The sequence below is a fragment of the Podarcis cretensis genome, assembly GCF_951804945.1.
Source record: "Podarcis cretensis genome assembly, chromosome: 2".
Taxonomy (NCBI): domain Eukaryota; kingdom Metazoa; phylum Chordata; class Lepidosauria; order Squamata; family Lacertidae; genus Podarcis; species Podarcis cretensis.
The window spans coordinates 89,691,939-89,719,811 of NC_137171.1; the positions used below are offsets into that span (position 1 = coordinate 89,691,939).

A 27,873-nucleotide genomic window follows, 5' to 3' on the forward strand; every position below is an offset into this window, starting at 1 on the left:
ATAGGGAATGATGCATGTCCTCATGCATTCTGTTTCTCCACTACTTCAAAGAGCATCTCATCCCATGTGATCCTGTCCATCCACTTAGATCAGCTGAAGAACCCTTTTCGTATTTCCTGCTGCTTTCTGAAGTGCAATGGGGCCATCTTTGTTATGGGACATAGGATGCAGAACTTCTCTGCCTAGGGAAATCTGCCAGGCCCCCTCTTTGATAGCATTTTGCCTGGGAACAGAAAACTGAGGTCTACAAGTGGTAAAATATGGGGTAGGAGACCATAGTAGTCACTGAGATGGACAGCTTTCAGAGAGGATTGGAGGAATTCATGGAGAAGGCTGCCAATGGTTACTAGCTATGAAGGCTATGTTGTGCTTCTACACTTCTGAAGACTAGTTACTGGAAACAACAGAAGGGGAGAGCACTCATATGCTTGGATCCTGCTTGAGGTTTCCCACGGGCATCTTGGTTGCTACTGTGAGAACAGGTTGCTGGATTGGATGGACCATTAGCCTGACCCAACAGGCTCTTCTTATGTTCCCAGAACACGCCTAAGCTGAAAACCTGATCTTAAACCTTAGGTTTAGTGTGGTTTACAATCCTGTATATGTTAACTCGGAGGTAGATCCTACTATGTTCCTTAGGCTTAGTCTCAGGTTAATGTGCAATGGATTGCAGCCTGAGGCTGGCTGCCTTCAGCGCGACAGAATCCGTTCCACCAGTCTGAGATCTGGGCTGAAAACCCACCGAGATTAAGGGTTTAGTGTTTAGAGTGGATCAAAAGGAATTTATTTGAGACTTACTACCTGCTTTATATCTGATTCCCCACAGATTACTTGAATAACCTTTGTCCTGATTCCGCTGAGTATGAAGAAACACAAGGTAGTTCAGAATTTAAAAAATGATAATAATAACTATTTATTTTGCCTAATAAATAGCTAGTGTCTCTACTTGTCCAGGAAGAAGTCTGTGAACAAACAACATCACTGTACTCAGATCTCAGCTTGATTTTAAGATAAATTACCTCTCTTGTTCATGTCATTTGGGGCCACTCACTCATCAAAACATGTACTGTTCTCTGATTTTTAAGTTTCTTGTGATCTCAAAATAGGTCATATTAGATATTTAGAATGAACAATGTATGCGATTACCAAATACTTAACATGAAACAATTTTACTATCTGAAACTTTGATCGTGAGTAGTGACAACACCTTGAATTGTCAGGCTGCTATCCTATATACACTTAAGTGTGAATAAGTCCCAATGTGCTCAGTGGGGCTTATTTGTCTGTATATGTGTATAGGCTTGCATTGCAAATGGCCCTCGTAATAATTTATTATTATTTGTTAAATTTATTAGTCGCTTTTTCTTGCTGCAGGCAACTCAATGCGACTTTTCAAAGCAACTTTGAAAAGCAGTTGGCTTTATATTCATGGTCAAGAACTGCTTGTTACTACGCAGTTTGATTTATATGGAAAACTGAATCCATGAAAGGGATTTTACTGTGCAGTGTTCTCATTTGAAGCATTCTTAATGCCTTGCAACCAAAGTGTATATGTTTTGTCTTCTGGATTTGTGCAAAGTATAGCCAGTTACATATACCAGATTGTGGCCAGATCCAAAACCTAGAGGGTTCCAAAATGCGTTGTTTGAGCAGAGGCAAACACAATATTCTGCTATATATATATATATATATATATATATATATATATTTAAAAACCCCACCAAAGTCTGAACTCTACCATTGCATTTGTTCACTAACTCACATTTATTCAAGTAAATTTATCCAGTTTATCGACACCAGTTTCTGCCAACCTAGCAGTTCGAATGCACACCAGTGCAAGTAGACAAATAGGTACTGCTGCGGCGGGAAGGTAAACAGCGCTTCCGTGCGCTCTGGCTTCTGTCATGTTGTCCTGTTGCACCAGAAGCGGTTTAGTCATGCTGGCCACATGACCAGGAAAGCTGTCTGTGGACAAATGCCAGCTCCCTTGGCCTGAAAAGCAAGATCCCATAGTCACCTTTGACTGGACTAAACCATCCAGGGGCCCTTTACCTTTACCTTACATATAATGTATATTTGCAATAACTGTAACTGAGACAAGTGTGCAATAGCCCCCTGTTCAATAGGAATGTTGCTTTCATTTTGTAGAAGTGAGGCTGAGCTGTAGCAACTTGTCTAAGGCTCCCAGACCAAGTAATGGTTGAACAGGAATTTGAACATGTATTTCTTGAACAGCATTAATTCCTAGGCAGTACAACTTACTTTGGTCTTAGCGAGACTCCATACCTAAGAAGGATATATATTCTTCCTCCTAAAAATCTGCACATCTTTTCTTTCTGAACCTCAGTTAACGTGTTCTGCTTTCTTCCACCGCAGCTGCCTTGCTCATTGTCTCCGAAGTTGCGGACCGAGCCAATGACAGCATGCAGCAAGGGGTGAGTTCCACCTTGCCCTGATGCCTCCTAAGTGCTACCAGTTCAGATATATCTCAAATCAACATGTATTTTTAATTATCTGTCAGAAATAAATATTAATGTGTAAAACTTACCGCACAGGGTAGCTCCCCAATGCCCACGCAGAAGCAAGTACTATTGAATTCAGTGGGGTTTACTCCCTGGTAAGCGGGGTTAGTATTGCAAGCTTACTTCTGGGTAAACATGTGTACGACTGTGCTCTAAAGCAACGATGAAACATTCCAGTGTTAAAACAAAATATGACTATGCCTGAGCTAGGTGGTTTGACATAATATGGGGATTGCTTATAAATAGACAAAATAGCTATGCAAATTCAGGTTAAACACTTCCAACACCAGGGCATCAAAGTCTCCGTGGCAGCTGCTTTTGAAACATTTCCAGAGATCTAACAATTGATCTGCTGTGTCACATCTAGTTTGGCTCCCACACAAATAGAGTTCAACCTGGAAACCTACATCGCAATTTTTAATTCCATAATGTAGCAGTTTTTCTTTCCCTTGTGCCACTTCCTTCCCCCACCTGTTCTAGCAAACAGAGCTCCAGGGGTGTTTCTCAGCAGGCAGGAAATGGAAGCCAGTGTTGGGACCAAAAAGAAACAATACCTGCAGTAGAGCATCTGTTTTGCACACAGAAAGTCCCAGGTTCAATCCCATGCAACTTCAGTTGGGCTGGAAACTGTGAAACCTTAGGAAGTCTCTGCAAGTCAGTGTGGGACTGTCCTGAGCTACATCGACCATTGGTCTCACTCAGTGTCAGGCACCATCCTGTGTTCCTATGAAAGTTTGCTGTTTCAAGAAAACTGATCTACGGTTGCAACTTGGCAGCACACATTTTCTTTTCCGTACACCCATGTTCAGCCCACGTCTTCAGCGCCTGCATGGGCTGGGTGATGGGAGCAGCTTCTCCAACCTTCCGATCACAGGAACACAGGAACACCAACGCAGCATTCCAAGGAATCGGTCCTGGTGCTGTGGACTCACATCTGCTCTTGTGAGCACCCAAATGAAGAGTAAACGGAAGCAAAGCTGTTTACTAATTAAAGAAATGAAAGAATGTAACAAACATGTACGAGAGGAGCAGCTCTCATGCAGCCATCCTGTCGCAGGACAGTTCAAAGGAAAAAATAGTGCAACAGTACTAGAGATGGAAGTCTTGAAGTAGCTTCTGCCCCCTCCTTTCTCACAGTATGAAAGTAAAACAAGATGATCAGGTGATCCTTGCAATGGGAGGGATGAAAATACAGTCATACCTCATGTTTTCAGGTTGCATCCCGTGGTGACTTGGAAGTACCGGAAAGGGTTACTTCTGGGTTTCACCACTTGTGCATGTGCAAAAGCGCTAAATTGTGCTTTGCGCATGTGCACAAGTGCCAAATTGCACCACTCACCTGCGCAGATAGGGTGCTTCAGGTTGTGCTCTTTTCAGGTTGCGAACAGGTCTCTGGAACGGATCCCGTTCACAACCAGAGGTACCACTGTACTGACATTTCTTGCATCCTAAGATATAGAGGCAACTCTTACAAGTGCCTGTGGACAGGTGCCTTGAGACTTGCATGCTTTTAAAACCCTACAGTAGATGACCACCAAAGAAACTAATTCACTTCTTAACTATGGCTTTTAGATAGGAAATTCATGGACTTCCGACACTTCCGTGGAACCACATGGTGGGGACTGTTATACTAATTCACCTGCTCTTATATGCTGCTGGGGGATTGTGCAAGGAATCTTGTTATGCTTTTGAAAGGCGGAAGCGTCTGGGGAGGGTAGCTTGCCAAGTGTCTGTGAGCCAGATCCACCCGACAGCTTCCGCCTGGTCAGATGCAGCCCACCTTCTCTTTACAGAAATTTAGGACTGCTGTGTGCCTGTGAAGAGGAAACGAAGCTTCCACTTTTTAAAAAATATATTTAAAAAAGGAAGCCATGTGCTTTGTCAAGATGGAAAGTCAAAGCAGCTGCTTAAAATATGGCCAAAAATGTTCCCCCATTTCCACACAGCTGGGAATCTCCGATTGTGGGATTTAAAATCCATGTCTCTGAAACATGTGCCAAGACTGAGCACGGCCAACATTTTCATGGTCTGTTTTACTGTCCAGGTTTCAGAAACAGTTTTCCTTGTGGACAAAAAACAGATGGGTCTTTGCACTGCGAAGTCTGTAGGCATTTGCACACTGCCATTTCCACTTCATTAAAGAGGAAGAAAATGTATTTGGCGGGGCTGGGTGCATTACCACCTGCAAGCAGGATTACCTCTTCCTCCCCACCGCCATCTTTCTGGCTCGGCTCCTGTGCCTTTCTCTGAAGGTTGGCACACATAAATTTTGAAGGTGAAATTTCCCCTGGCATAGTGATAGACGTGCTGGGGGGAATGTTTAATTTTTGCACATCCAACTGCTGTGAAAGGCCCAAGAGGGAGGACAACAGAAAAGCTGGCAACTTTCTAAAGAGCTGAAGATACAAATCCTGAAAAGCCAAGGGTCTCACTCTTTTTGCATTAACTTTGCCCACAGGAGCTGAATCGCTATTAAGCATTTCCTGAAAATAAATGTTAGACAAGAAATCTAATTCCTTTCAGAATAAGACTAGGCTCATGATCTAGAAGTCTGTGGCTATGCCATCCATTTTCCTTTCATCAGTTGCCTCCATGAAACCCTCCGGTCCATCAACTGATTATTATTGTTATCAAACTCTATGAAAACTGCCTAAAGGGGAAGTGGAGAGATGAACTAAGTCTACCAGTGGCCGTCTCCCCTTAAACATACCCACGTATTTATCTTCTGCCCTCCAACTCTGAAACTGCTTTATGAAGCTTTATGGTCACTAATCAAGGTGTTTGGATCTCTTTCAAAAGTAAAATTTAATATATACCAAAGCAACAATGAAAAATGCAATAAAAATGAATGACGCTTCACTTCCTAACATTACTTTTGGTTGAATGAAAGGCTTTTAAAATAAATTATATATCTTGCTTTTTACTAACTGGCTGTTTAATTAACCTATTAAAATAATAATTACTCCCAATTCAGTTGATATTTTTCTGTTGTTTAATGAAGCTAGCAAATTTTCTCAGCTAATACCCACCCCGAAAAAAGATGCATTGTGAAGAAAATGCTTTTAAAAGCATTGATTGTATCATGAGACATAGCATCACCTGTGAATAGGACTTCCATTTCCCCAGACAGGGTCCTGATTAAAATTCAGTCCACTCCTTTAATTTTTGATTAATCAATTCATCATACCAATTAGTCAATTAATTCAGCCATAATTATTGGCACCGGGCAAAACTTAACTAGCACTGTTCTTTTCCTTTCCAAGTCTCCTTCATAGCTCAATCCTGTGTGTGTTAAGTTGGGAATAAGACCCAGTGTCTTCAAAAGCAGTTAACACCGGAGTAAGCATATATAGGCTTGCAGCCTCAACAAACCATCTGCCCAATTAAAATGTTTCATGGGAACAAGAAAACATCACTGCAATGGAGACATGCAGACCAAGATGTTAGGAGACCAAACACACCAATGCTGCGGATGTAATGAGAGCAATTCATTAAAAACTCATCCCTTTCGTACTGAAGTGCCATCCAGTATTGTCACTGTAATGGGAACAAAGGTCTCATTAGATTCATTTTAAATACCATACTGTGGAAGATTACACAACTTGCCAGGACTCATTGATTGTGTCCAAGCTCTTCAATGCAGGTAGGCAGTTAATAGGGTCAGACTCCGTTAATGAGTTCTCTAATCTCTGCAAAGGACACCAGATTTCATTACTCACTTAATACTTAACCTTGCTTGTAAAGACCACAGCTACATATCTATTGCTACTGAAGGTGAAGCATCACAAATAATCCTGTCAACAAGTCTATGACATTCAAATGTGGGTTGTTGTTGAGGTGTTTGTTTTTTTTAAGAATTTGCATAATATTTATTTATTTATTTATTTAAAACTCCCTTTTATCTACTAACCCAGACCAAAGCAGCTCAGGAAAAGCTGCAATAAAATAAAACACCCCAGTATAAAATATCCTATTTAAAATTCAGTTACGGTAATAACAAATGTAATGCACTAAACCACTTAAAGTCTATGAACTATGGATTGTGTGATGTATATGACCTAGAGGAGATCTGAAATGGACTAGACTACTTCCCACCATTTCAGATACGTGGCAAATATTGTGACTGCATATAAGTAATTTTATACTCCTGGTCTCCGAAGCAGACTTTGGGATGGTAGTCTGGTGATGCTGTAGACAGCAAATTCTCTCATAAAGATCCCTTGCCCCTGTTACAGAACTAAATATCCAGGGAAGAAATGTTTGTCCACAGAGACAAAACAGTTAACTATACTGATGTTGTTGTGTGTCTTTGTGATGGCAGGCAGTGAGTGAATAGCTGATTTCTCATTACTGCATCTCAATGCCAGGAAATGTTTCACATGTTGAGCTTCTGTTGATGCAGTTCCTAAGATATAGTTCTTCTTCCATAAAAATATGGCAACACTCCTTTATAGGGGCCTTAGGCTACTTCCACAACAACCCTTTTCTCTGGAATTACCATTCTCTGTTCACTTTTTATGGAAAAGGCAGATGTTGCATTCCATTATTTTCTGTATTGTTTGCATTTGCTTTTTCAGACCTGATTTGTGGTACATCTCCACCCCCAATAAAATGCTGATGCCGCTCCATCCTGTCTACTGTGGGCAGGCAAACTTCTGTTGTGGTTTCTAAGGGCTCCTGAGTCTTTAATTAAACACTTCCTGTTTGCAGATTCAGCAGGTTTTACTGTTTCACAATGAGGATAGCTGAGTGACAAAATTACATATTGCTTTCCCCTTGAACAGCAGAAATGTCTGTTTCTGAAGTGGGAGAAACAATTAGCAGTTTCCTTTCATTATTTTTGTCTTGTTTTTTAATACACAAATTTCTGAATAAAAACATAAATTACCAATTCTCTTCTCCTTTCTACACATAGTTCATAGCTGCACCATACATTAAAAGCACATGGCTTCCCCCAGGTAATCCTGAGAACTTTTGTTTGTTGAGGGTGCTGGAAATTATAGCTCTGAGAGGGGTAAACTATAGTACCCAGAATTCTTTGGGGGAAGTCATGTGCTTTAAAAGTATAGTGTAGGTGTGACACTGGAAATGGAAACTGAGGCACTTAAGCTGTTCAAAGGGATAGTTTGCAGACTACATACTGCACCCAAAAGGGAAAAAAAACTTTTTAATTCATGTTGCAGTGAACCTTTGTGGAATGCTGCTTCCTCTTGATTAATCATCATAAGATGATCTAGATCACATTAACTTCTGGGCAATACAGTGCTTCTTGTATAAAGGCTGGTTCACAAGACCACACTGAGGTGTTCCAGGGTTTAGTGACTCTCTGCTCAAATCCACCCGTGCCACACCTGTTGTGTGACTACTAACAGTTGTGCAGCTGTCAATTGCCTTTCACATCCCTGCTATTGTTAATGCTCTGTAAAGTTGCTTTAAATTTATTGGTTCTCAGTTGCTGGCCACTTTGGAACCTCTTTTGGAGTTGGAGAGCAGGGTAGAAATATTTGAAAATAAATGAAATTTTTTTTGATGTGCTTGTCTGGAGCCTCCATGTTAATTCTGCTTCTAGCACACTTCAGAAGATTAATGCCTCAGCAATGATAACGCTTTCTAATGGGAAGGCCACCTTCGGCCCAGCTGGTTAGTGAAATCCAGGTGTAGAGCCGGCCCTATTATTAGGCAGAGCAAAACAGCTGCTTCAGGATAAAAATGGTTAGGGGGTCATGAAAGGGCAGCAAACTGTGACTTAAGTCTTTGTTTCTTTATAACTGCTAGACAGAGATGTTTGTGGCATTTCCTGCTTCAACTGCCCAAATAATTTGGCGAGGTTTGGAAATTATTTACCTTGACTTGTAGGGAAGAGAGTGCCATTTGCTGTTCTGCCTCAGGTAGCAAAATGCCCTGTCTTGGTGCATTTTGAACTGAAAAGGGAATGTTTTGATCACCTTCTAAGAATCGAAAGCTAAACCTTTCTTGCTTGTTTTTGGTCCTTTCTCTGCCACAGGAAAATTTGCAGAAGCTGGTACATATAGAGCACAGTGTCAAGGGGCAGAGCAACCTCCTTCGACCAGGAAGGGTGAGTTCCACCTGCGTTCGGTTCCACTTACTGTAAGGTTGCCATCCTTTTTTCTGTCAAGGCCCCAGTAGCTATTATCTTTAGCAGCTTATATGGTAAGTCTTGAACTGCCCTCTGGACACTTGCATCCCTGCAGCTTAGCAGAACAGGCCTGGGATGGGGTAGAGTGGTGGCAAGGATGCCCCCCCCCCACACACACACAGACGGATCAGCAGGGGGTCTGGCAGCACATCCTTGCAGGCACAACCTCAATTCCACCCTGCAACACCCCAGCCCCATCACCTCAAGGACTGCTTCCTGTGCTAGAACTGGTTATCACCCCAAAGAAAAAAGCTGCTGGTGCTTTTAAGCTCTTCTGCTGACACTCTTCTCCAAAGGCCTCCTTCAGTGGTGAGGGAGAAGGTCTTTTCAGCCATAGCATCTCAGTTATGGAGTACCATAGTTGGAGAGGCTTCCCTTGCCCACAACATTTTCAACTTCTAGGCAGAAAGCAAAAAACACTTTGAATTCACCCAGGCTTAATGACTACTCCTACTCCCACTAAATTGTTTAGGAATCACCATTTACATAAAAGTCTCAAAGCAATTTATATGCATGTCATAAAAACAGGCAAAATTCTCTTTTTAAAAAACATTCCAAAAAAACAATCAAACCCAAAATGGGTTTAAAGAAAATACAAGACAAACACCTAAGGCAGAGATCTTTTCATGCAGCTGGGAAAGCTTGTCAAAACAAAAATGTCTTTGGTTGTTTCTGGAAAGTACAGATAGTGGACGTCTGTTGTATCTCAACAGGATTGCTGCTCCATAGAACAGGGGTTTTGACACTAAAAGCCCTACCCCAAGTTACTGTGGAACTGAGTTGTGATATTTTGGAGACCTTAAGAAGAAACTCTGCAGGAGAACGCAGTGACCTATATCAGGGATAAAGTGGTTTCTCAAGTAACCTGGTCCTGAGCTGTACAGGGCCCTACATGTCAACACCAAAACCTTGAATTTGGCCTACTAGCAGATTGGCAGGCAGTGCAAATCCTGCAACCAGGTGCTATATGCTAGTTGTGATTTGCCCCCCACAAGCAACCTAGCTGCCACATTCAGCGCTAGCTGCCGCCTGCAGTCCCATCTTCAAAGGCAGGAGGTACTGACTGAAGGCTCTGTTTTCCTCCTCAGGTGTTTCTTAAAGAAGGGACGCTGATGAAAGTGTGTGGAAAAAATAGGCACCCTCGACATTTGTTCTTGGTAAGAATACTTTAATCTCTTTCACTCTGCGGACACATGCAGACAAGTGGGTCTTGGTGACTGAGGCTTGTGATCTAAACATCCCAGCTAGGAGGCCAGCTACAATGAATGCAGTGGGATTTGCTTCTGAGCAAACATGGTTAGGACGGCACTGCAAAGCTGCAATTCCATGCACCCACTTTGAAGTAATTCCCAATCTGCTTAGCAGACTTCTGCATAAACAGGCATAGTATATGACTCTGTATATTAATTGTCTCATAACCATTATACCCTAACAATGGGCCAATAGAAGCCACCCTTTTGGTCTCATGGTTTATTTAGTACAAGGAATGACAATATTTTAATTTGTAGCAGGATTTATTTTTTACAGCTATATCCTATGCAGCGTTAGTTAGGTATGCCCCCTCAACCCATTGATTTCAATGTATTTAGGTATATATTAGCTTCCTTTGATGCTGATGTAAGTGCCTCTGTTGGGAGCAAATAGAAATTTGCTGGGCAGGAGGATTTCTGTCAGGACTGTTGGGGGAGAGGTCCAGTACCACCTCTGCTACTGTCCTAACCCTGGTGTCCCTGGTCCTGCTGTGGCTCTTATTTGGAAAACAAAACAAAACTAGACAGGTAAAATGCAATCACGCACATTCAACATCATGTCCATCTTGCTTCCAATACTATATAAGATCAGGCTGACACCTTATTTTCACTAAAACCTATTTTCCTGTGTGCTTAGCTCTGGAGCATGCAAAGTAATATCCAAGGCTGAGGTGCCTCTGAGCGGGAGAAGTGTGCCTTCCTTTGGTTACTAAGGAGCTTCAGCTAGCCACTGCTGTAGTTTTAGCAGGCAGATCTTCCAGGGACCAGGATAGTTCCTTGCAGTAGTGTTCCTTCGCCCTTCTTGCTGCAATGCTGAAGAGGCAGTGGGAGATGTAAGCACAGCCTCGGCTTCAATTATGCTTTTCAGAGTTGTCCTCATCATAAAAAGTTGCAGAGACAGAGGCAATGTTATAGTTGAAACAAAGTGTGCATTGAAATGAGAGTAAATTTACCATTAAAGGGCTATGGAGTGGCAATTTCTCCATGAGACATGAGTTTAGGCTTCTGTTAAACGTTGTGTTGAATGGGGTAAAACTGGCTGCTCACTGCGGGGGGGGGATAATAATAATCCCTTGGCATATGGAGATACTGCACGAGCTCATTCTTGTGGGATTTAACAGACATACCAGTGACTCTTTTTTTTTTTTTTTTTTAATGCTTGCCTGCCAGAAATGAATGATATGGTCATGCATGTGTAGTATCACGAAAGACAAAACTGCTGGAGTTTAGATTGAAAAGGAAGAATAGGGATCAACCAATTTTAAAAAGTGAAACATCTGGGCCATGCAGCCCCATTTTTGGTAGTTTTTTGTGATTTTTTTTTTAAAGGGAAAGATTTCTAGGACAATCCAGGAAAATAAAAGCCTGAGAAACCTGTGATGTACTTCTCAACACTATCGATTGAACTGAAAGCCATCAGTGGTTCTGGTAGGAATATCACAATCTGGAGTTTGAGGTTGGGAGGCAGCTGCAGAGGAGATGATGGGGAAGCTTCATTGCATGAGTAGTAAAGAATGGAGATGCTATCAGATTGTGATGTTTCTACCAGATTTTGAGGCTTTGCGTGGGGATGCAGGAGCAAGGAAGAAGACAGGGAAGTTCCTTTGTGCAAGTGGAAGCCTGCTGTGCAAACGGAGCCAACATATGTAGATTGTGCGTCCATGTATTGTGCGTCTACGTTAAAAGTAGAACTTCCCCAGTGATATTTTCTAGCGTGGGACTGAAACAGTCTGAGTAAATGTGTGCTTGGAAGGAGGTAACATTGAGTTCAGTGGGACTTACTTCCTTACATAAAGGGCTGCTGACCAAAAGGCATTTCTGGATCTTCAGGGGCAGAAAGATGGTCCTTTAGAAATCACATTTTGCACAGCAAACAGACAGTTTTTTATTATATTTGAAATAATTTGGTGATCCATATGCAGGTTTCATTCCATGCCCCACAGGTAAATTGGCTGACAGTTCAATGCTTACAGAATATTCCAAAGGTGTTTAAGCTTGGAGGGGTAGAGAGTGTCAATTCAGCAGCGTACCCTGGTGATCTTTGAAAAGAGGATCCAGCATCTCTGTAAACAGTCATTGGACTCAGGAAACAGGCAGGCATCCAGTGAAACAGAGCAAACAAACATCCTGCCAGGATGCACCAAATTCAACAATACTGCACAACTTTGTGGCTACAAAACTACCCAGGCTCCCAGCGTAGCATAGGTTTCCCCCATTCATTATTCCCCTTACCAGTTAATGAAGTAGTTCTCAAGTTGTGGGGTTGGAATCAAATTTGAAGGTGCTGGAACATTTGGAGGAGGAGGCACAAGTTCCAGGGTGCAAGATTATGAGTCAGGCTGCACCTTGATCTCTCAGAAGCTTGTACCTGGATAGATTGAATGGGAACGAACCCTTAAGAAGTTTGTGTGTATGTGGTGGCTACTTGTGGGTTGTATGCTGATTTGTGAATATGCAGAGATCCCTACACACTAGAGGAAGAGATACATTTGCATCCACCCCAAAAATCCAGCACCGAAAAGTGAGCATAACCTTAGAATGAAGCCCAACTTCAAATGTTGAGAGGCACAAACTAAGCTCATGCATATAATTCATATCACAGAGCACTACAAGCAGGCAGGATTAAAAATCCTGGGCACATAAAAAATGTCCTAACCTGGCACTGGAAACCAAAAAGAATACAATGTCTGTGCCAGTCTGACTGGGGGCGGAGGAGGGGGGCATTCCATCGCTGGGAGATCACCACCAAGAAGGCAGTGTCCTTTAAGGCTGCATTTTGCAGATGAAACTGAAGAGGGCCTCATCTGAAGAACTAGATACAACTGGTCACAGATGAAAGAAGCAAGCAGTGACAGAGGAAGCACCAAGTGATTTATGTTTCCTGTTTCCTTGTTCTTTTTGGACTTTGCATCAGAGGAAATGCATGAGTCCCTGCTTTTATTACAGCGTGGAAATAATCATTCACGCTTCTTCCACAGTTCTTCTGCAGCTCGTTTGAACATCTCAAAATTGTTGAGGTTCTTTCCCACACTTTCTCTAGGAAGACTGCTCCAGAAGTCTGATGTCCAACCTAAATTTAGTCATGAGAAGATACTGTACAAATATATTGTCATCTTTATCCTAAATAACTTCTTTTTCACAGTAAATTTTTAAAAATAAAAAATTGTCCAGTAGCACCTTAGAGACCGACTAAGTTTGTTCTGGGTATAAGCTTTCGTGTGCATGCATACTTCTTCACACATGCAGACACCTACACACCAATATACACCCTGTCGGACTATCTTCTGTATTTGCAGCGATTCCAATCTTTTCATCTATACAAAAAGGCTAAATCCATGTCTTGGTTTTCCTGGCAGATCTGACTGGACAGATAGTAAAGCTCACTGTAAATTTGTTTTGTTTTGTTTTATCTCATGGAAATAACTTTTTTAATTGATCCCATCCACATATAATAGCATAGATGAGGTATAGGGTCCTTCCCAGAAATGCTATCAACCAGCCCATTCTGAAGTTAACCTTTACCATGTGTACATGCTTACTGATTTACTTCAGATACAATGCCATCGTGCCAGACATTATTTAGGAAAACATTGCCTCTCCTTTGTCTTATAAATTGGGAAAAGGGAAAACATTTTGATAGGCGCTTACAAAATTACTTAAGTCTGAGCATCACTTAGTTAGCTAATCCTTAATGGTATTATCTGGGTTTCCCCTTCTATATATTTGTATGCTGCCTTGGTATCTCTGCAGATTAAGGATGCCTAGAAGCATTTTCAGTCCGTTAAGAACTGGCTAAAATATTGCTATAATGGTAGCAATGAAATAGCAATGGGGAAAAAATGGCTGGTACGTAGTGCCGGTTAGGTACTTACACCAGCGTAATCTCATTCATACTGCTCTTTTATACAGATATTCAGACCCTGCATGGATATTTAGCATTACCATCCCCCTCCTGGTAAGCTGAGAAGCATTAATTTGAATTTCATAGTGGCAAGTCATGGCCAGTGAGGCCTTAGAAGAGACTGCAGACACATTTCCTTGAATGTAAAGACAAAACAGATGGGAAATAACTCTAATGGGCAATTAACAAAACACAACCACCATTAAAGTTTAATAAAACTGAGGGATACTAATCATGGCTGCCATAGCAACAGTGCGCTAGGGTGGCTTCCTTAATCATCACCAACCATACAGTGTCTTTGGTTTCGTGGAAATATTTCTCATAAATAAAATAAGCAGAATTTGTAGCCAAGGGGTGTAGCAGTGCATGCTGGGAAGAGCCTGACAATGCCTCACATGAACTCATATTTTTTTTGTTGGCGGGGTGCCCTTCATTAGCTGTCTTTTCTGAGACTTGGAATGACCCTGAACAATGTGGCAGCATTACAGGCAAAGAAAGTGTATGTATGGCCTTCTCTGTAATTAAGCAAACTTTGAATATGCAAAGGATGCTGCAGCCCAATTCTCTTAATTTATTTTTTGCACCGGCACCATTTCATTTGGGAGGTTGAGTTACCAGCTGCATGAACCAAGAGCATTTTTGTGGCTTAGTAACAAAATTAATTTCTCTTGATACTCTTCCTGTGGCATTAGTTCCCATATTTAATCTGTTTTTGAAATAAATAAATAACCACAGTCAAATTCATTTCAGTGAACCATTTCTTAATAGCTGAGGCTTTTCCTCTACTAACCTCACCAATCCCCAATTTCCAAGAGGCTGTAATGAATTTGTCTCGGTGGGTATGTTTAGCCCTTGTTAAACAGGGATACCTAATGAGATCACAACAACGTGGGGGTCACCAAGATGATTAGATTAATGCTGGCAGGGTGGGTAATTTATGAAGCAATAAGTAAATGATACAAAAACTTCCCTGACAAGCCATTTGTCACCTTGTCATATGGAAAGTCTGCTGTTGAGGCTGTTTGAGAAGCAAACATGGGCTCTTTAAAGGGATAAGAAAAGAATATATTTCTCCTTGTGCCATAATAAATCTGATAGACGAAGAATAATGCCCAGGGAGCAGGGTGAGTGTATAGCATGGAAGGAACTAATGATCAGGATTCGAGCATTCCAATTCTATTTTCCAATGTTCAGAGCTATGGTGCATGTTTTGCCAGGTGTAAGGTCCCAGGTTGCATGCCTAATACCTCCAGTTAAAGGACTGCATGTTTTATGGTTAAGAAGGCAAACTGCTGTTAAAAGTTGACAGAACTCAGACAGAACAAAGACCCTTTTTAATATCAGTTCTGTGACTTGTGCTTTTCAGTCTTCAGTATTTGTCTATCCATGTGCCTCTTCGGGTTCTTGCTTATATGGCTTATCCCAATATAATAATGAGGTTCATTTTTTATACAGATATTTTATTAAGACGTTCTGGCAGCCTGATTAAATAATCCGGCAGTAGTGGCATAGTAGTGGATTGTTGCTTATTTTTTAAAAAAGTTTTGACCCTATGGAGATTCATGGAGTGGAATCATACAGATACTATTCAGGGAATAATGATAGCCTGAAAAAATGTACAGGGGGAGGAAGGCCCTGATTTGCCTTCTCCCCCTATAGCAGATTATACTTTAAAAGAGAGATCTTCTGCATCTTCCGCCATTTGGCCCTTAACACCTGATAAATCCCAGTGTGGGGTATGAAGCCATGGTTTCACACAGTAGCCTCACCCAGCAAGAGCACGAATCCTATTAACTATCAAAAGTTATATAGAAAAGTATTAAGAAGCAAGAAAAGTAATAACAGTAAGGAAATGTATTGTGAATACTGGCTAAAGCACACTAAAAACAAGCCCGTTTAGATAGAATCATTAAGGACACAGTGGTACAGTTGGCTAACTTGTGACATTCAGCACTTAGAAAGGTGTGTGCTGTTATATAAAAGCTACAAACAGCAGTTCAGGATTTCAGCTGAGTGTCACTGCTTACTGTGAAATAGCTGTGCTTTATTCAGTTTTACAGGGTATCTGTGTAACATCATAATCACAACATACTCCTCTCATGTTTTCCATGTTCAGCTTCCGTTTCCCCATTTGATTTTAAAACACACACACACACACACACACACACACACACACACACACACAATAGAACAGTGGCACACCTTTCCCCTGTGGTGCAAACATTCAGTAGCTTTCCTGGCTGGTTACAGCCTATTTCTCCCCCACCCCTGTTACAGATTCCCAAAATATTGCATATTTAATTATGCTGGGGAAATGTCTATTCCCACAACAAAATTTCCAGAAGAACTGTCTGCTCATTGCATTATAAACAGATAATCTGAAAATGCCCCATATCATTTGACCCACTTGGTAGAAGTTACGCAGTGTTTGGCTAATGTGAGTCGGGTTACGAAGCAGGCGAGTGGTAAAGCCGCCACTCAGCCACTCTGTCACATGACAAATCCTCCCACCCACATCTGAAACACTTCCATTTGGTCCTTTCAGGAATTTGGCAATCAGACCGTTCCCCAGATAGTTCATCAAGTTGCTCCTTGTAGTGGACCTAGAATGCCAGTGAGACTTGTGAGGTATGTTGCAAGTAATTGATTTTGTCTTTCTCTTTGTACAGATGAATGATGTTCTGCTGTATACGTATCCCCAGAAGGATGGCAAGTATCGCCTGAAGAACACCTTGGCTGTGTCTGGCATGAGGGTAACGTGAACACCCTCTCTTTTGTTTAGCACCGCGTTTTCATCCAGCTGGAAGCCTTTTAGTTCTCTTTGGCTGGAAGGAAGGAGAGGTGTTTTATCTTCAGGTTACCTTTGTTTGCTACAGGAGATAAAATGAGAAAAGTATTTGAAGCGCAGGAATTTAGAACAAGTTCAGCAGCAGTGGGCAAGGATGTTAATAAAGTCCTAATGAGGCAGTTTCCAAAGAGGCTGGTCCTGAATAATGTAAATCAAAATTGATTTACTATCTAGTCAGGATTCCCTTTGGTTCTCTTTGCAGCTACTGAGAGTTGCTTTAGCTAGGGGTTAATGTTGGAGCACTAACAAGACGCCCTCCTTCACATCAACAAGTAATGAAGCAATGTGCTGTTGGACGTGGCAGTGTAAGAAGTTTTGGATCAATTTAAATTAATATGTTTCTGAAGAATGTGAAAATTATTCATTGCACCTGTGCCTCGCCAAAAATTTTTCTTTAAGAGATAGGTGAGAGGGCAGAGTATATGCCTGATTTGTGAAATATTCAGAACATTTTAAATTTAAACAACAGGGAAAGTCCTGCGATATCGGTTTAGCTTAATTTCTCCACACTGCCTAGAAAGCTGCTGTCCGAAGCCTTGCTGAAAGGATCCAAACCTTTAAATGTCTATTATTCTTTTTCATCCTTCAAGAACATTCACTTTTCCACCATCTCAGTTCCAGAGAGTGGGATCCAGTGGGCCAGGTGGTCTTGACCTGGCATTGTAGCCGACTAAGTTCTACTCTACCTATTTAAATTACAATGGTGCTGATTTCAGTGTGACTAAAATAGAATTCAACCCTTTGTTTCTCAGCTTCAGTTTCCCATTCATAACATGGGAATAAAGATCTGCTAGCATACTCTTTGGAGGCTTGATCTGCTGCCTCCCCCATAACACCCCCCCCCCCCGATTCTGCCTCTACAGAGGCCTCTTGGTGAATATGAAGCATTGCTGGTCTCCTCTCACACTTGTAGATCTTTATTCCCGCCATCCCCCTTTGTTCCTGATGTAGACCTTCACTCACAAAGCCATTTTGAGGTTTGCCTCAGGTGCCAAAATGTCTTGGTCTGGCCCTGCAGCTGCCTGAGGTGATGCATTGCTCCCAACAGGGTACAAAGGCTTCCACTCATTCGGCTGGCCTTCCTCCTGTGTTTACTCGGTGTTATGTCTGGAGTTGGGATCCTTGAATAATAGGCAGGGAGGGTTTTATAATGTAGCATCTGATTGGCCGCTGGAGCCGTCCAATCTGGCTTCAGAAGGGAAGTTTGAACTAGCCTATCAGGTGTGAATAAAGGATATATAGCCTGGGTTTGGGAGGCAACACAGCCAATGACTGACTGTTTTTACCAGCACACTGAAATAAACACCATGAAACCTATGGCTGTTCTCTTGAGTATATTTCACTTGGAAAATCACCTTGGAAAATCCATCACTTAGTTTTATATTATGTGAACACCTAAGAAAGCCTGTCTGTGTTGATGGACGCTTTGAGACCTTCTTGGGAACCAGAGGCCACCACGTTGCCCCAGCTCTATGACAAAAGGGATTTAAGTGTCTACATGCTCTGGGCATGGATGGTTTTTAACAGATTTCCTTCCTACCTACAGACAAATGTCATTTGTTTTTAGGTTAGCCGTCCAGTGACAGAAAAGGCACAAAATGTCTTGAAGATTGAATACGCTGAAAATTGCTTAACTCTGTCGGCAAGGTAGGCAATATCATAGCACTATTCGTTTTTCTGAAAAAAAATGACTCCCTGGACGAGTGCAACTGCATCCCAAGACTTAGCTGGCATCTCACTATATTTAAACTCCATTCATATCCATGGTGTCCTAGTGGATAATGGGCAAGTGTTCAACTATAAAGAAGGCATTCATTTTGAACGTATAGCTCAGAAGACATAACTGTCTCAGCACTTATAATGAGCCGAAGGCTTTAGCTCAGCACTTCAGAAGATCTTAGACAGAGAGCGGAGAGCAGAAAATCTATTTCTAATAGACTTGTGGTCTGTCTCTTGATCTTTCGTAACTTCCCTGCTGTCACGCTTTGCCTCTTTCGCTTCTTATAACTTCACTTGTCATGTCCCTGAGGTAACTGGTGGGCTAATAAAAAGTCATAATTACCTAATTCTGCCTGGTGGGTTTTAGGGCATTTTATAGCGCTTAAATGAAAGAGGAAAGATTATTTTTTAAAAAAATACTGACAACGTAATGGAGGTCTCTGTTTACAAGGAACCTTCCTAATGAATTAACAACTATTAAAACCAAAAAGTGCATTGAGATCACAGGATTGCCGGCAGCACAAATGGACCCTTGCTGCTATTACTGCATCTGGGCTCAGCGAAGAAAAGTTTAGGTCTTAGAAAAAACTACATTCATAGGGTTTTGCCTTTATACCCTGTCCACTAGCTCCCTTTACCTCAGTTGGCAAAGAGCAGCAGTTCAGGTAGGAATCAGAAGAGCACATGTTTAGAACCACACGTTCATCAAAGTTATTTTTTCCCTACCTTTGAGCAGTTCATTCTCATGAAGTACTGTATTTTTCACTCTATAGGACGCACCGGACCATAGGAGGGGGAGAACAGAGGGGGGAAAATTCTGCCCCTCTCTTCTCAGTGCCCCTTCAGCGAAGCGGCAGGAGAAACGGAGCGCCTTCCATTCTCCTCCCACTTCACTGAAGGGGCGCTGCACAGAGAGGGAAAACTATGCAGTGCCTCTCCAGCGAAGCGAAGCCTGGAGAGCTAGAGGGATCGGTGTGCACCGACCCCTTTCGCTCTCCAGGCTTCAGGCAGCTATCCGCAAGCCATCTGAGTGCAGCGGGAACTCCTGTGCTTGGAAGGCTTGCAGATAGCTGCCTGAAGCCCCCGGAGCGCAGCCTTTGAAGCCTCTGCAGAGCAGCGGGGTGAAGGCACCCCACTGCCCTGCGGAGGCTTTGCGCAGCCATCCCCATGCTAGAACAGCGAGACAGAGCTCTCCGTCTCACTGTTCTGACTTCAGGGACAGCCTTTGTAGCCTCCGCAGGGCAGCGGGGTGCCTTCACCCCGCTGCCCTGCGGAGGCTTTGCACAGCTAACCCCAAGCTAGATCAGCGAGACAGAGTGCTGCGCAGCGCTCCGTCTCCCTGTTCTGGCTTTGGGCTTAGCCGCGCATCCTGCATTCGCTCTATAGGACGCACACACATTTCCTTTTAATTTTTGGAGGGGAAAAAGTGTGTCCTATAGAGTGAAAAATACGGTAGGAATGAATAAGATGCATGAGTTGCAATTAAGCACTATGAGAAGGAAATAGACAAAAGATTAGAATTGTATCAATGCATGGGTCGTAGGGACCCATTAGAAGCAACTTTTAAGAAATCAGAGGGGAAATCTGTAGGCAGAGCTAGTGGTATATCTGGCCTTGAGATCTCTCTTATCTTTGTTGTGTAGCTGGCTGGAGTTAGCTCTTATGCAGACTGCAAATGAGATTCTTTGTGCTTTATGTGTCTGTCAGACACACAAGCCCAACCAGGCAGTGCCCCTGTAACAACGGGACTTTAGATAGTCTTGTAGGAGGCTATTCAGCAAAATTATCTTTAGGCTGCTGTGAAACCCTGTTTAGCATTGAGATTTGTAGGGTCTTCCTCGTGGCTAGTTCCCATGCTGCACTGATGTTCCTTGCTGCCTGCCACAGTGCAGTAGCAATCAGGGTCCGTGTTTCCACTGTTCTTAAACCAGGAATTGGCAAAATAAATCAAGATCAACTGTTGGATCTCTGGGTAATTTGAAGTGAATAGGCAAGGATTTCTGGCTCCCAAACTGTTGAACAAGACCACAGCAGTATGACTCCCCCTCTGTAATTATACTGTTGAAATTGGGGGTAGGGGTGAAGAGGTAACCAGGAGTGATTTTTGTGTGTGAAAGGACTGTAAGCTTAGTTCAGTTCTGGTCCTCGAAAAAAAACAAATTCCTGGGCTGAGCATTACTGAATTCTAAGTGTATCTCTTTTGCACTTGGTGAAACAGGGTTCTGCTAAAAAAAAAACAAATATTTCAGTTTGCTCATCACTTGATAAAGGTAAAGGTAAAGGTACCCCTGCCCGTACGGGCCAGTCTTGACAGACTCTGGGGTTGTGCGCCCATCTCACTTAAGAGGCCAGGGGCCAGCGCTGTCCGCAGACACTTCCGGGTCACGTGGCCAGCGTGACATCGCTGCTCTGGCGAGCCAGAGCCGCACACGGAAACGCCGTTTACCTTCCCGCTGGTAAGCGGTCCCTATTTATCTACTTGCACCCGGAGGTGCTTTCGAACTGCTAGGTTGGCAGGCGCTGGGACCGAGCAGCGGGAGCGCACCCCGCCGCAGGGATTCGAACCGCCAACCTTTCGATCGGCAAGCCCTAGGTGCTGAGACTTTAACCCACAGCGCCACCTGCGTCCCACATCACTTGATATGCACAGTTAAAAACAAACCAGCTTTCACATTGAGAGCCCAGGAGGCCACAACAAGATGATGATGATGATGATTATGATAACAATACATTTATTTTTACCCCGCCTGTTTTCCTGGTGGGACTCAAGACAGCTTACAGATCAGAAGCAAGATACCTTGGGTGGTACTTTTGGTAGTTTTGGCTTGTGCATCCAGAGCTGTGTGCCCTTCTTCATCCCCAGCAAGCTACTTACACAGAAAAGATCAGTGCCAATTAACAAAGCAGCAGCCAAGTGTTCTCTCCTCACTTAAGCAATATATCAGTCCAGAAGCAGTTTAATGGAGCAGAAAGCAGATGGAAAGTGTCTGTGGAAGATCAGGCTTTTGTTGGCATATAATCCCTGATCAGATGTTCTGGCTAACTTTGCTGTAGTGCACACTGTTGGTTTGTGGGTTCATTCTTCCCTCTTTCTCAAAGATGCTTTGAACTTCGTGGCGGGTGATTCTATGCTGCAGTTTGTCTATGCATATATGTGAGGGATGCCCCATATTTCATGCTGAGCATATCTGGCACACATGCATCAAAACCATCCTGTGAAGGGGGCCATATGAATTTAATAAATAAGAATAATAAGAATAATAAAAAGTGAGAAGTATGACAGTAGTTGGAAGTCGTTCACCTTGCAACAAGTAAATGTTTTGTACAGACAGACACAGGCATCTTATCCAATTGACACTCCTGTCTAACAATATACAATAGTGATAGCTAAAGAGCCATCCACATTGCTGCTTTCACCTGCAATTCTTTTCAAATCCTCTTTCATTTACTCCCTGTCGTAAATGAACACTGTGATTGTGGGCCAGTCTTCTGTTAGTGCAAGGGCTTTTGCTAGTGCAACAGGGCTACCTATCTCCTGTGCCCCCCTAATTGGTTTAGAAGATTGAGAGAAACCCCAGTACAGCATATTGGGGGGGGGGAATCATTCCATCAGAGAAGCATTGCTTGCCTGACAGAGCAATCTCCTTAGTGCTACACTGAATTCTTCCCATTATTTCCAAAATGCATGTATATATCCAGAGATTTCGGCTAGACTTGATTTAGCATTTCAGGTGGGTTGGGAGGGGTCTTGTGCCTTTATCAGCTGCATGAAGCTCTCCCTAGCATTCAGACGCGGTACTGGGGCAGAGGGAAATTTTTGTTTGTTAATAAAGGCACAAAAGTCCTGCTGGAAATAAGTTACAATTGGAAAAAGCTTTCTGACAGTAAGAGCTGTTCGGCAGTGGAATAGACTTCCACGAGAGGTGGTGGACTCTCCTTCCTTGGAGGTTTTTAAGCAGAGGTTGGATAGCCATCTCTCTTGGATGTTTTAGCTGAGATTCCTGCATTGTAGGCGGGTTGGACTAGATGGCCATTGGACTCCTTTCAACTCTAAGATTGGCAATGCAAACGTCAGAGGTCTTTAATAGATGGAAGCCATCTTGCAAGTAAGGACTTGGGTGCAGGAAGCACGTGGAGAGTAAATAAAGCTGGGAGGCACAGACACAAGGTGACGCAAGGTATCTCATCTCATTATGCCTCTGTCCTGGGCCTTCTTCTCACCAGCAGGGTAATTGAGTTTTATAGCAGCTGATGTTTTTCACAGTTAAGTGCTCATGGGGGTGTGGGGATTCAGCCTCAGTCAAGCACCATTGATCAGCTTCTGGTTTTCTTTCACAAAAGATAAACTAGTCTCAGATGTCTTTGCCTGATACCGCACACAAGAGCACAGGCTGGAGAGATAACAGGGGCAATGCTGCAGGCCCAGCACTGATGCTAGTGGTGATTTTATACAGAAACTAAAAAGCAGGTCACATTAAGATGTTGCTGCTGCTCCTGTTAATTTCTAATTTTTGTCCATGCCCACCACAAATTTGCAGGGTTGGTTACAGCAATTTAAAGCACAGCATTAAAACCAGTGCAAAACGGATTACAGTCACAAGACCAGGGTGGGTCCTAAAATACATATATCTCAAGTGTCAATTCTTTGTAAAGTTCAGAGAGCTCGGAGCTGCACACTCATGGAGGAGCAAAGTCACCAGCATCCTGCATGCTTTTGATACAAAATTCCCTCAGTCTAAATTTGGAACTAATGTCTTTTTGCAAAGGGGAACTTAATTTAGCTTCTTGTAATAACCATTGGTCTCATTCCCTGCCAGTGGTTACACCAACCAACCTGCAACATTAGTATCATGCAACCCAGCAATACTTTATAAAATCTAGGACTTCTAACTGACTGAAATGCAGAACTCTTCAAATGGCATTTCACATGAGACTAGAAAGAAGCTGGAATGCAACGCAGGAGGGATCAGGGGATCTTCAGCTTGCTATCTTGGCTCTCCTTTAACCCTCGCCCACTCTTAACTTTCGTAAGGCTGCTCAGCCTACAAGCTGCAGTTTCTGCTTCAGGCACTTGCTCTCTCTCAGCTTCAAGACAGAGAGAGGTTTAGAGCACCAGCAAGACAAAACTTCCAATGGAGCAGGGTTTTGTGACCACTGAGCCATTTTCTCACAACTAGATGAGAGGGCAGGAAACTTGTAATTAGATCTCCCATGTTTTTGGGAAAAAGCAAATGCAGTTTTGCTGGGAAGGGGATTCAGCTCTGATCCCCGACAATGGAGGTGAGGGGTCCTTAGGGCTTATCCAGGAAAACCCCCGGTTTAGCACTGAATTGGAACCAACAGCAATCAAGTTTCCACAGCTTGTCATTTGTTCCAATTTAGCACCAAAGAGCAGGTTTTCTGGGGGAAAGCAGCAGGACAAAGGCAAAGCCACTTGGGTGCAAAACTGCAAAGACCTGTGCTTTCTAGGCATGAGACATGCAGAAGCGTGGACAAGCCCTTACTTGCACATATTTTTGGTGCTCTAAATCTATTTCTTCACACCCTACCTGCCTGCAGCTGCTATTTGCCCTATGAGGGGAAACATACAGATACCCATATACCAGTTGCAGAGGGCCAATTCCTACTGAAGTCCTGGCAAAGCAGGTGGAATAGTTTTAACTCCCTAAGAATTGCTCTTTGAAAGCTTTTCATAGTGCAACAGCGACCTCTAATGATCAGCCTGCAGAAGTATGGGCTTACTGCTCTTGCATGCAAGTTTTGGGGTTGTCATTTTTTGCAGCCTTGACATGTCGTTGGCATCAGAAATGTATTTTTCCCAAGGGAAATCCAGCAAGTATTTTTGTAAAACAAACGTGTCTTCTACTACTCTGTTGTTGTTGTTTTTTAATTGACTCGTTTGTGACATCTCCATAACCCATTGCAAATTAAGACTCATTTTGAAGCACCCCAGTTCAATGCAGATTTCCTCTGCTGAAGGGCACATGGACAGACTGCCATGAATGGGAGGGCTTTGCATGACCTCCATGGACAGCCAGAAGAAGAGCAAGGGGAAAGGAATCTTAAGGACAAAATCCTGCCGTTAAGAAACAGGATGCCCAACTCTGACCAAGTTGCTTGCATTTCTCTCCACAGCTCATGCTCTGAAAGGGACGAGTGGTACAGCTGCATCAGTAGATGTATCCCGGATGACTACAGAGTTCACACTACAGCTGCCTTTCACAACAGTGTTGAAGTAAGAGCATGTTCCAGTGGCTTGTCTGACCTATTTGAGTAGGTTTAAGAAGACCCTCCATGAGCTAGGGACTTCCCTTGCATGTGAAGAAAGGCTCCAGCAGATTGAGTGGACAAGACCAATAGTGGGTCCAATGGTCAAGAAGGAAGTTTTCTGCATGTACTGTAGAGAGAAGTGAGAGGCAGATGGGGCTTGTCAACCTGGGAAGGTAGCCCACCTAGGACAAGGAAAACTTTGATGCTCAACCTTGCAGGTTATCTTTGGGAGCGTAAACCCTACACAAATTCGGAGTGCAGTCCCTAAAATGGCTGGATGGTGCCTTGTACGCCTCCTTCTGTCAACTCCTGCAGCCAAGCTGGTGTCAAACTTATTGCTCTGCCTTCCTTTGGAGCACATCAGTGAGGCCAAAAGGGGAGGGGGGTCTTGTCGTCTGGGCAGCCCAGGACCTTCATACACACTGCCCAGGCTCCTGCCCCAGGGAGGTCACTTTGGTGCTGCTAATGCAGCGGTTTTACTTCACCCCTGCAGGTGTACTCCATTATTTATGGAGACAGAGGGATGCCAACGACAACAAGGAAGAGTCCCCTATGGCCAGGCATTTGGATTATTTTCATGTAAATTGCCCTGCCAAGGCTAGACAGCAAAGGTCACCAAAGCATGTGTGTTTAATATTCATCCATCATGCGGTTGCTCCTGGAATTTTAAAATTCTTTCCAGTTTTATTGTTGTGCAATGAGATACAGAGCAGGTATCTTGCTGTAATGAGGCTAGAATTAGTTGGTGTTTTATTTTTGCAAAGCACTATTATGTAGTAGTCCAGGATTCGGACTCATGTTAGAATTGGTGGGTGGGTGGTCCTGCTGAGGCTGCACTTTTGATTATTTTCAACCCTGGTTCTCTGTGCTTGAATGTGTTTTGTTTTAATTTAAATATTTATAACATGCAAGGGTAACAGACACTGCGATAATATTAAACCAAAAATCACATAAAACAAGAAATAGAGAACAAAAGAACAATACAAGATTCTCTGTACTGTAACTTGTAAATAAAAGTTGGCTTGAAAAATGTTTTGCAAGGACATAAGTAAAAAAAATTCCAGTGCAATTCTATATTTCTTCCCACATACGGTAAGTATCCCCCTTTCCAGATGAATCTACCTGTATGCACACTATTGTACAAACTGAAAGCAAACTAGCACCTTGGGAACATTTCTTCTTTAAAAAAAAAATCCCCTTCCGTTTTTTTGAGGACAGATAAAGATTTGGAATAAGAACCAATGCATTCAGTAAAAATCCAGACTGAACACTAGATTTGGGGTTGTTAATGAAATTAAATCTATATACAATTTGTTAGATGTCCTAAGACATCGTAAAGTGATAGTTTAAGCCTGCTTCACATACAATTTCCTACCTAGATGTAAGTTTTGTGCATATAGACACAAATGTGTGCTGAATTCACCTCTTTATTTGCACATATAGCAAAATGGATATGCATTCATTCATGATAAACAATAGTGTGTATCTGGCCTAAGTGTAGCTTTACAACATATGCATTATTTTCTTTTAGGCAATCATCAAAAGTATACTTGTCTGGGACTGAGCAATAAAATGTTCTTTTCCATTCAATTAAATCCTGTGGTAGTCGCCTGCTGTGAGCAGTTCTAGACTCCGTCTGGATCTTTAGGGTGAATCCAGAGCCAGCTCCCTACATGCAGCCATTTCATGCTTCATTTGGAAGCTTTGGGAATATGCTAGGGTAGCAGACTTCGGTCTCTTGTTACAATGGTGCTAGAAAAGAGGAAGTGACTCAAAGATGGTGTTGCGCATGCATGTTCCATTTACTGGAGGAATGGCACCCTCTTGACTGATCCTCAGAATGTTGGGGGGGGGGGGAATGTCTCCAAGGCATCACTGTCTGTATCTATTGCATCACTGTCTGCATCTACTGCCGTTCTTTGAGATGGCATCGTCCCAAATGCAACCACTCTTTAGAAGTCTGCACATAATGCACATGCAAAGCACTGCCTTGGAGGCACTGCCTACCCCCTCTACTGCCATTGCAAGAGAGATCAGGAAGCAGGACCCACCAGATCAGGTTTTTGTGGGTTGCACTTTTCATGCTGAACGGTGAAAAAACTGGGGCTAGCACTGAATCCCAATGCACATACCTGCCAGTGAGTAGTTCAGGTGAAGCATAGCCTGTACTACATGGCAGAGCTAAGAATAAAGCCAGTGCATTTTTGCATTATATTTTCAGCTTCGGGAAAGGCTGGGAATGTCTTTGGGTGAGAGACCTCCAACCCTGGTACCCGTGTCTCACGTAATGATGTGCATGAACTGCGGTTGTGACTTCAAGCTCACGCTGAGACGTCATCATTGCCATGCATGTGGGAAGGTAATTCGTGTTAAATCTGGCTGTTTTCACATATCTTAGCAACTAAGAGCACTCTGCTCAAAATATCTTCATTGCACCAAGTAGGACTTTCTGGCAGCTTATGACAAAAGTGGAGATGCCGTTTCTACACATACGATTTCATAACAGCATTGCCCTGTGCTTCATGAACACAGCTGGGACTGTAGTCAAGCACAGATCAGTTTTACAGTGCTTCCAGAAGGCCTGTGGAGGTTGATCCCTGACATGGTGCTGATGCTGCTGTTACTCATTTCAGAAGATGATGGGCAGGATGTAGCTTTACTATAAAGAATGACGGCCACACATAAGTGGAAGATGACAAACAATGTGGTTATATCCAGGAAATAGAATTAAAGAGACTTGTTTCATTACATGAGTCATCTCAAGCTCTCTATCCTGTCCTCTGCTTAATGTACCTGGTTTCTGCTTCAGGGCAAATTGCATTGAGTGTTGGATGAATATGCAGTGGTGACAGTGATGAGACTGAATGGTTCCTGGACTGGATTAGCTTTTGAGTCTCTTTTGGTTGCTTTCTACTCATGTCTCACTGGTCTGCAGAATGCATACATACCACATCTTCTGTTCTTGTAGATTATATGCCGAAATTGCTCAAGAAACAAGTATCCTCTGAAGTACCTCAAAGATCGGCTTGCAAAAGTCTGTGATGGCTGCTACACTGAACTGAGGAGGAGAGGTGAGTCCCCTCTGTCTCTCCTCACATACCAAAAGCAAAAGGCTTCCTGGAAAGCAGCACTTTTTGATTATACTTTCCTATGGCCCATGACACAGAACTAATTTTGTGTTCACCAGCCATTCAGCAAGATTGTGA

General features: G+C 42.8%; 1 protein-coding gene and 1 long non-coding RNA gene across 5 annotated transcripts in view; one reads left to right on the forward strand and one right to left on the reverse strand.

The window, feature by feature from the left end:
* Window positions 1–27,873, reverse strand: part of LOC307209504 — a 197,411-nt gene that overhangs the window by 123,337 nt on the left and 46,201 nt on the right. The gene's annotated exons all lie outside the window — the stretch shown is intronic.
* The window catches only part of FGD5 (FYVE, RhoGEF and PH domain containing 5), a 134,896-nt gene that overhangs the window by 101,991 nt on the left and 5,032 nt on the right, over window positions 1–27,873 (forward strand). For all 4 annotated transcript variants that reach the window (XM_079964490.1, XM_079964491.1, XM_079964489.1 and 1 more), the window contains exons 9-17: window positions 827–877; window positions 2,377–2,435; window positions 8,527–8,598; window positions 9,768–9,836; window positions 16,500–16,583; window positions 18,246–18,325; window positions 24,533–24,632; window positions 26,889–27,026; window positions 27,636–27,738. In XM_079964490.1, coding sequence (XP_079820616.1) covers window positions 827–877; window positions 2,377–2,435; window positions 8,527–8,598; window positions 9,768–9,836; window positions 16,500–16,583; window positions 18,246–18,325; window positions 24,533–24,632; window positions 26,889–27,026; window positions 27,636–27,738 — 756 coding nt within the window. The remainder of the gene's footprint in view (window positions 1–826; window positions 878–2,376; window positions 2,436–8,526; window positions 8,599–9,767; window positions 9,837–16,499; window positions 16,584–18,245; window positions 18,326–24,532; window positions 24,633–26,888; window positions 27,027–27,635; window positions 27,739–27,873) is intronic.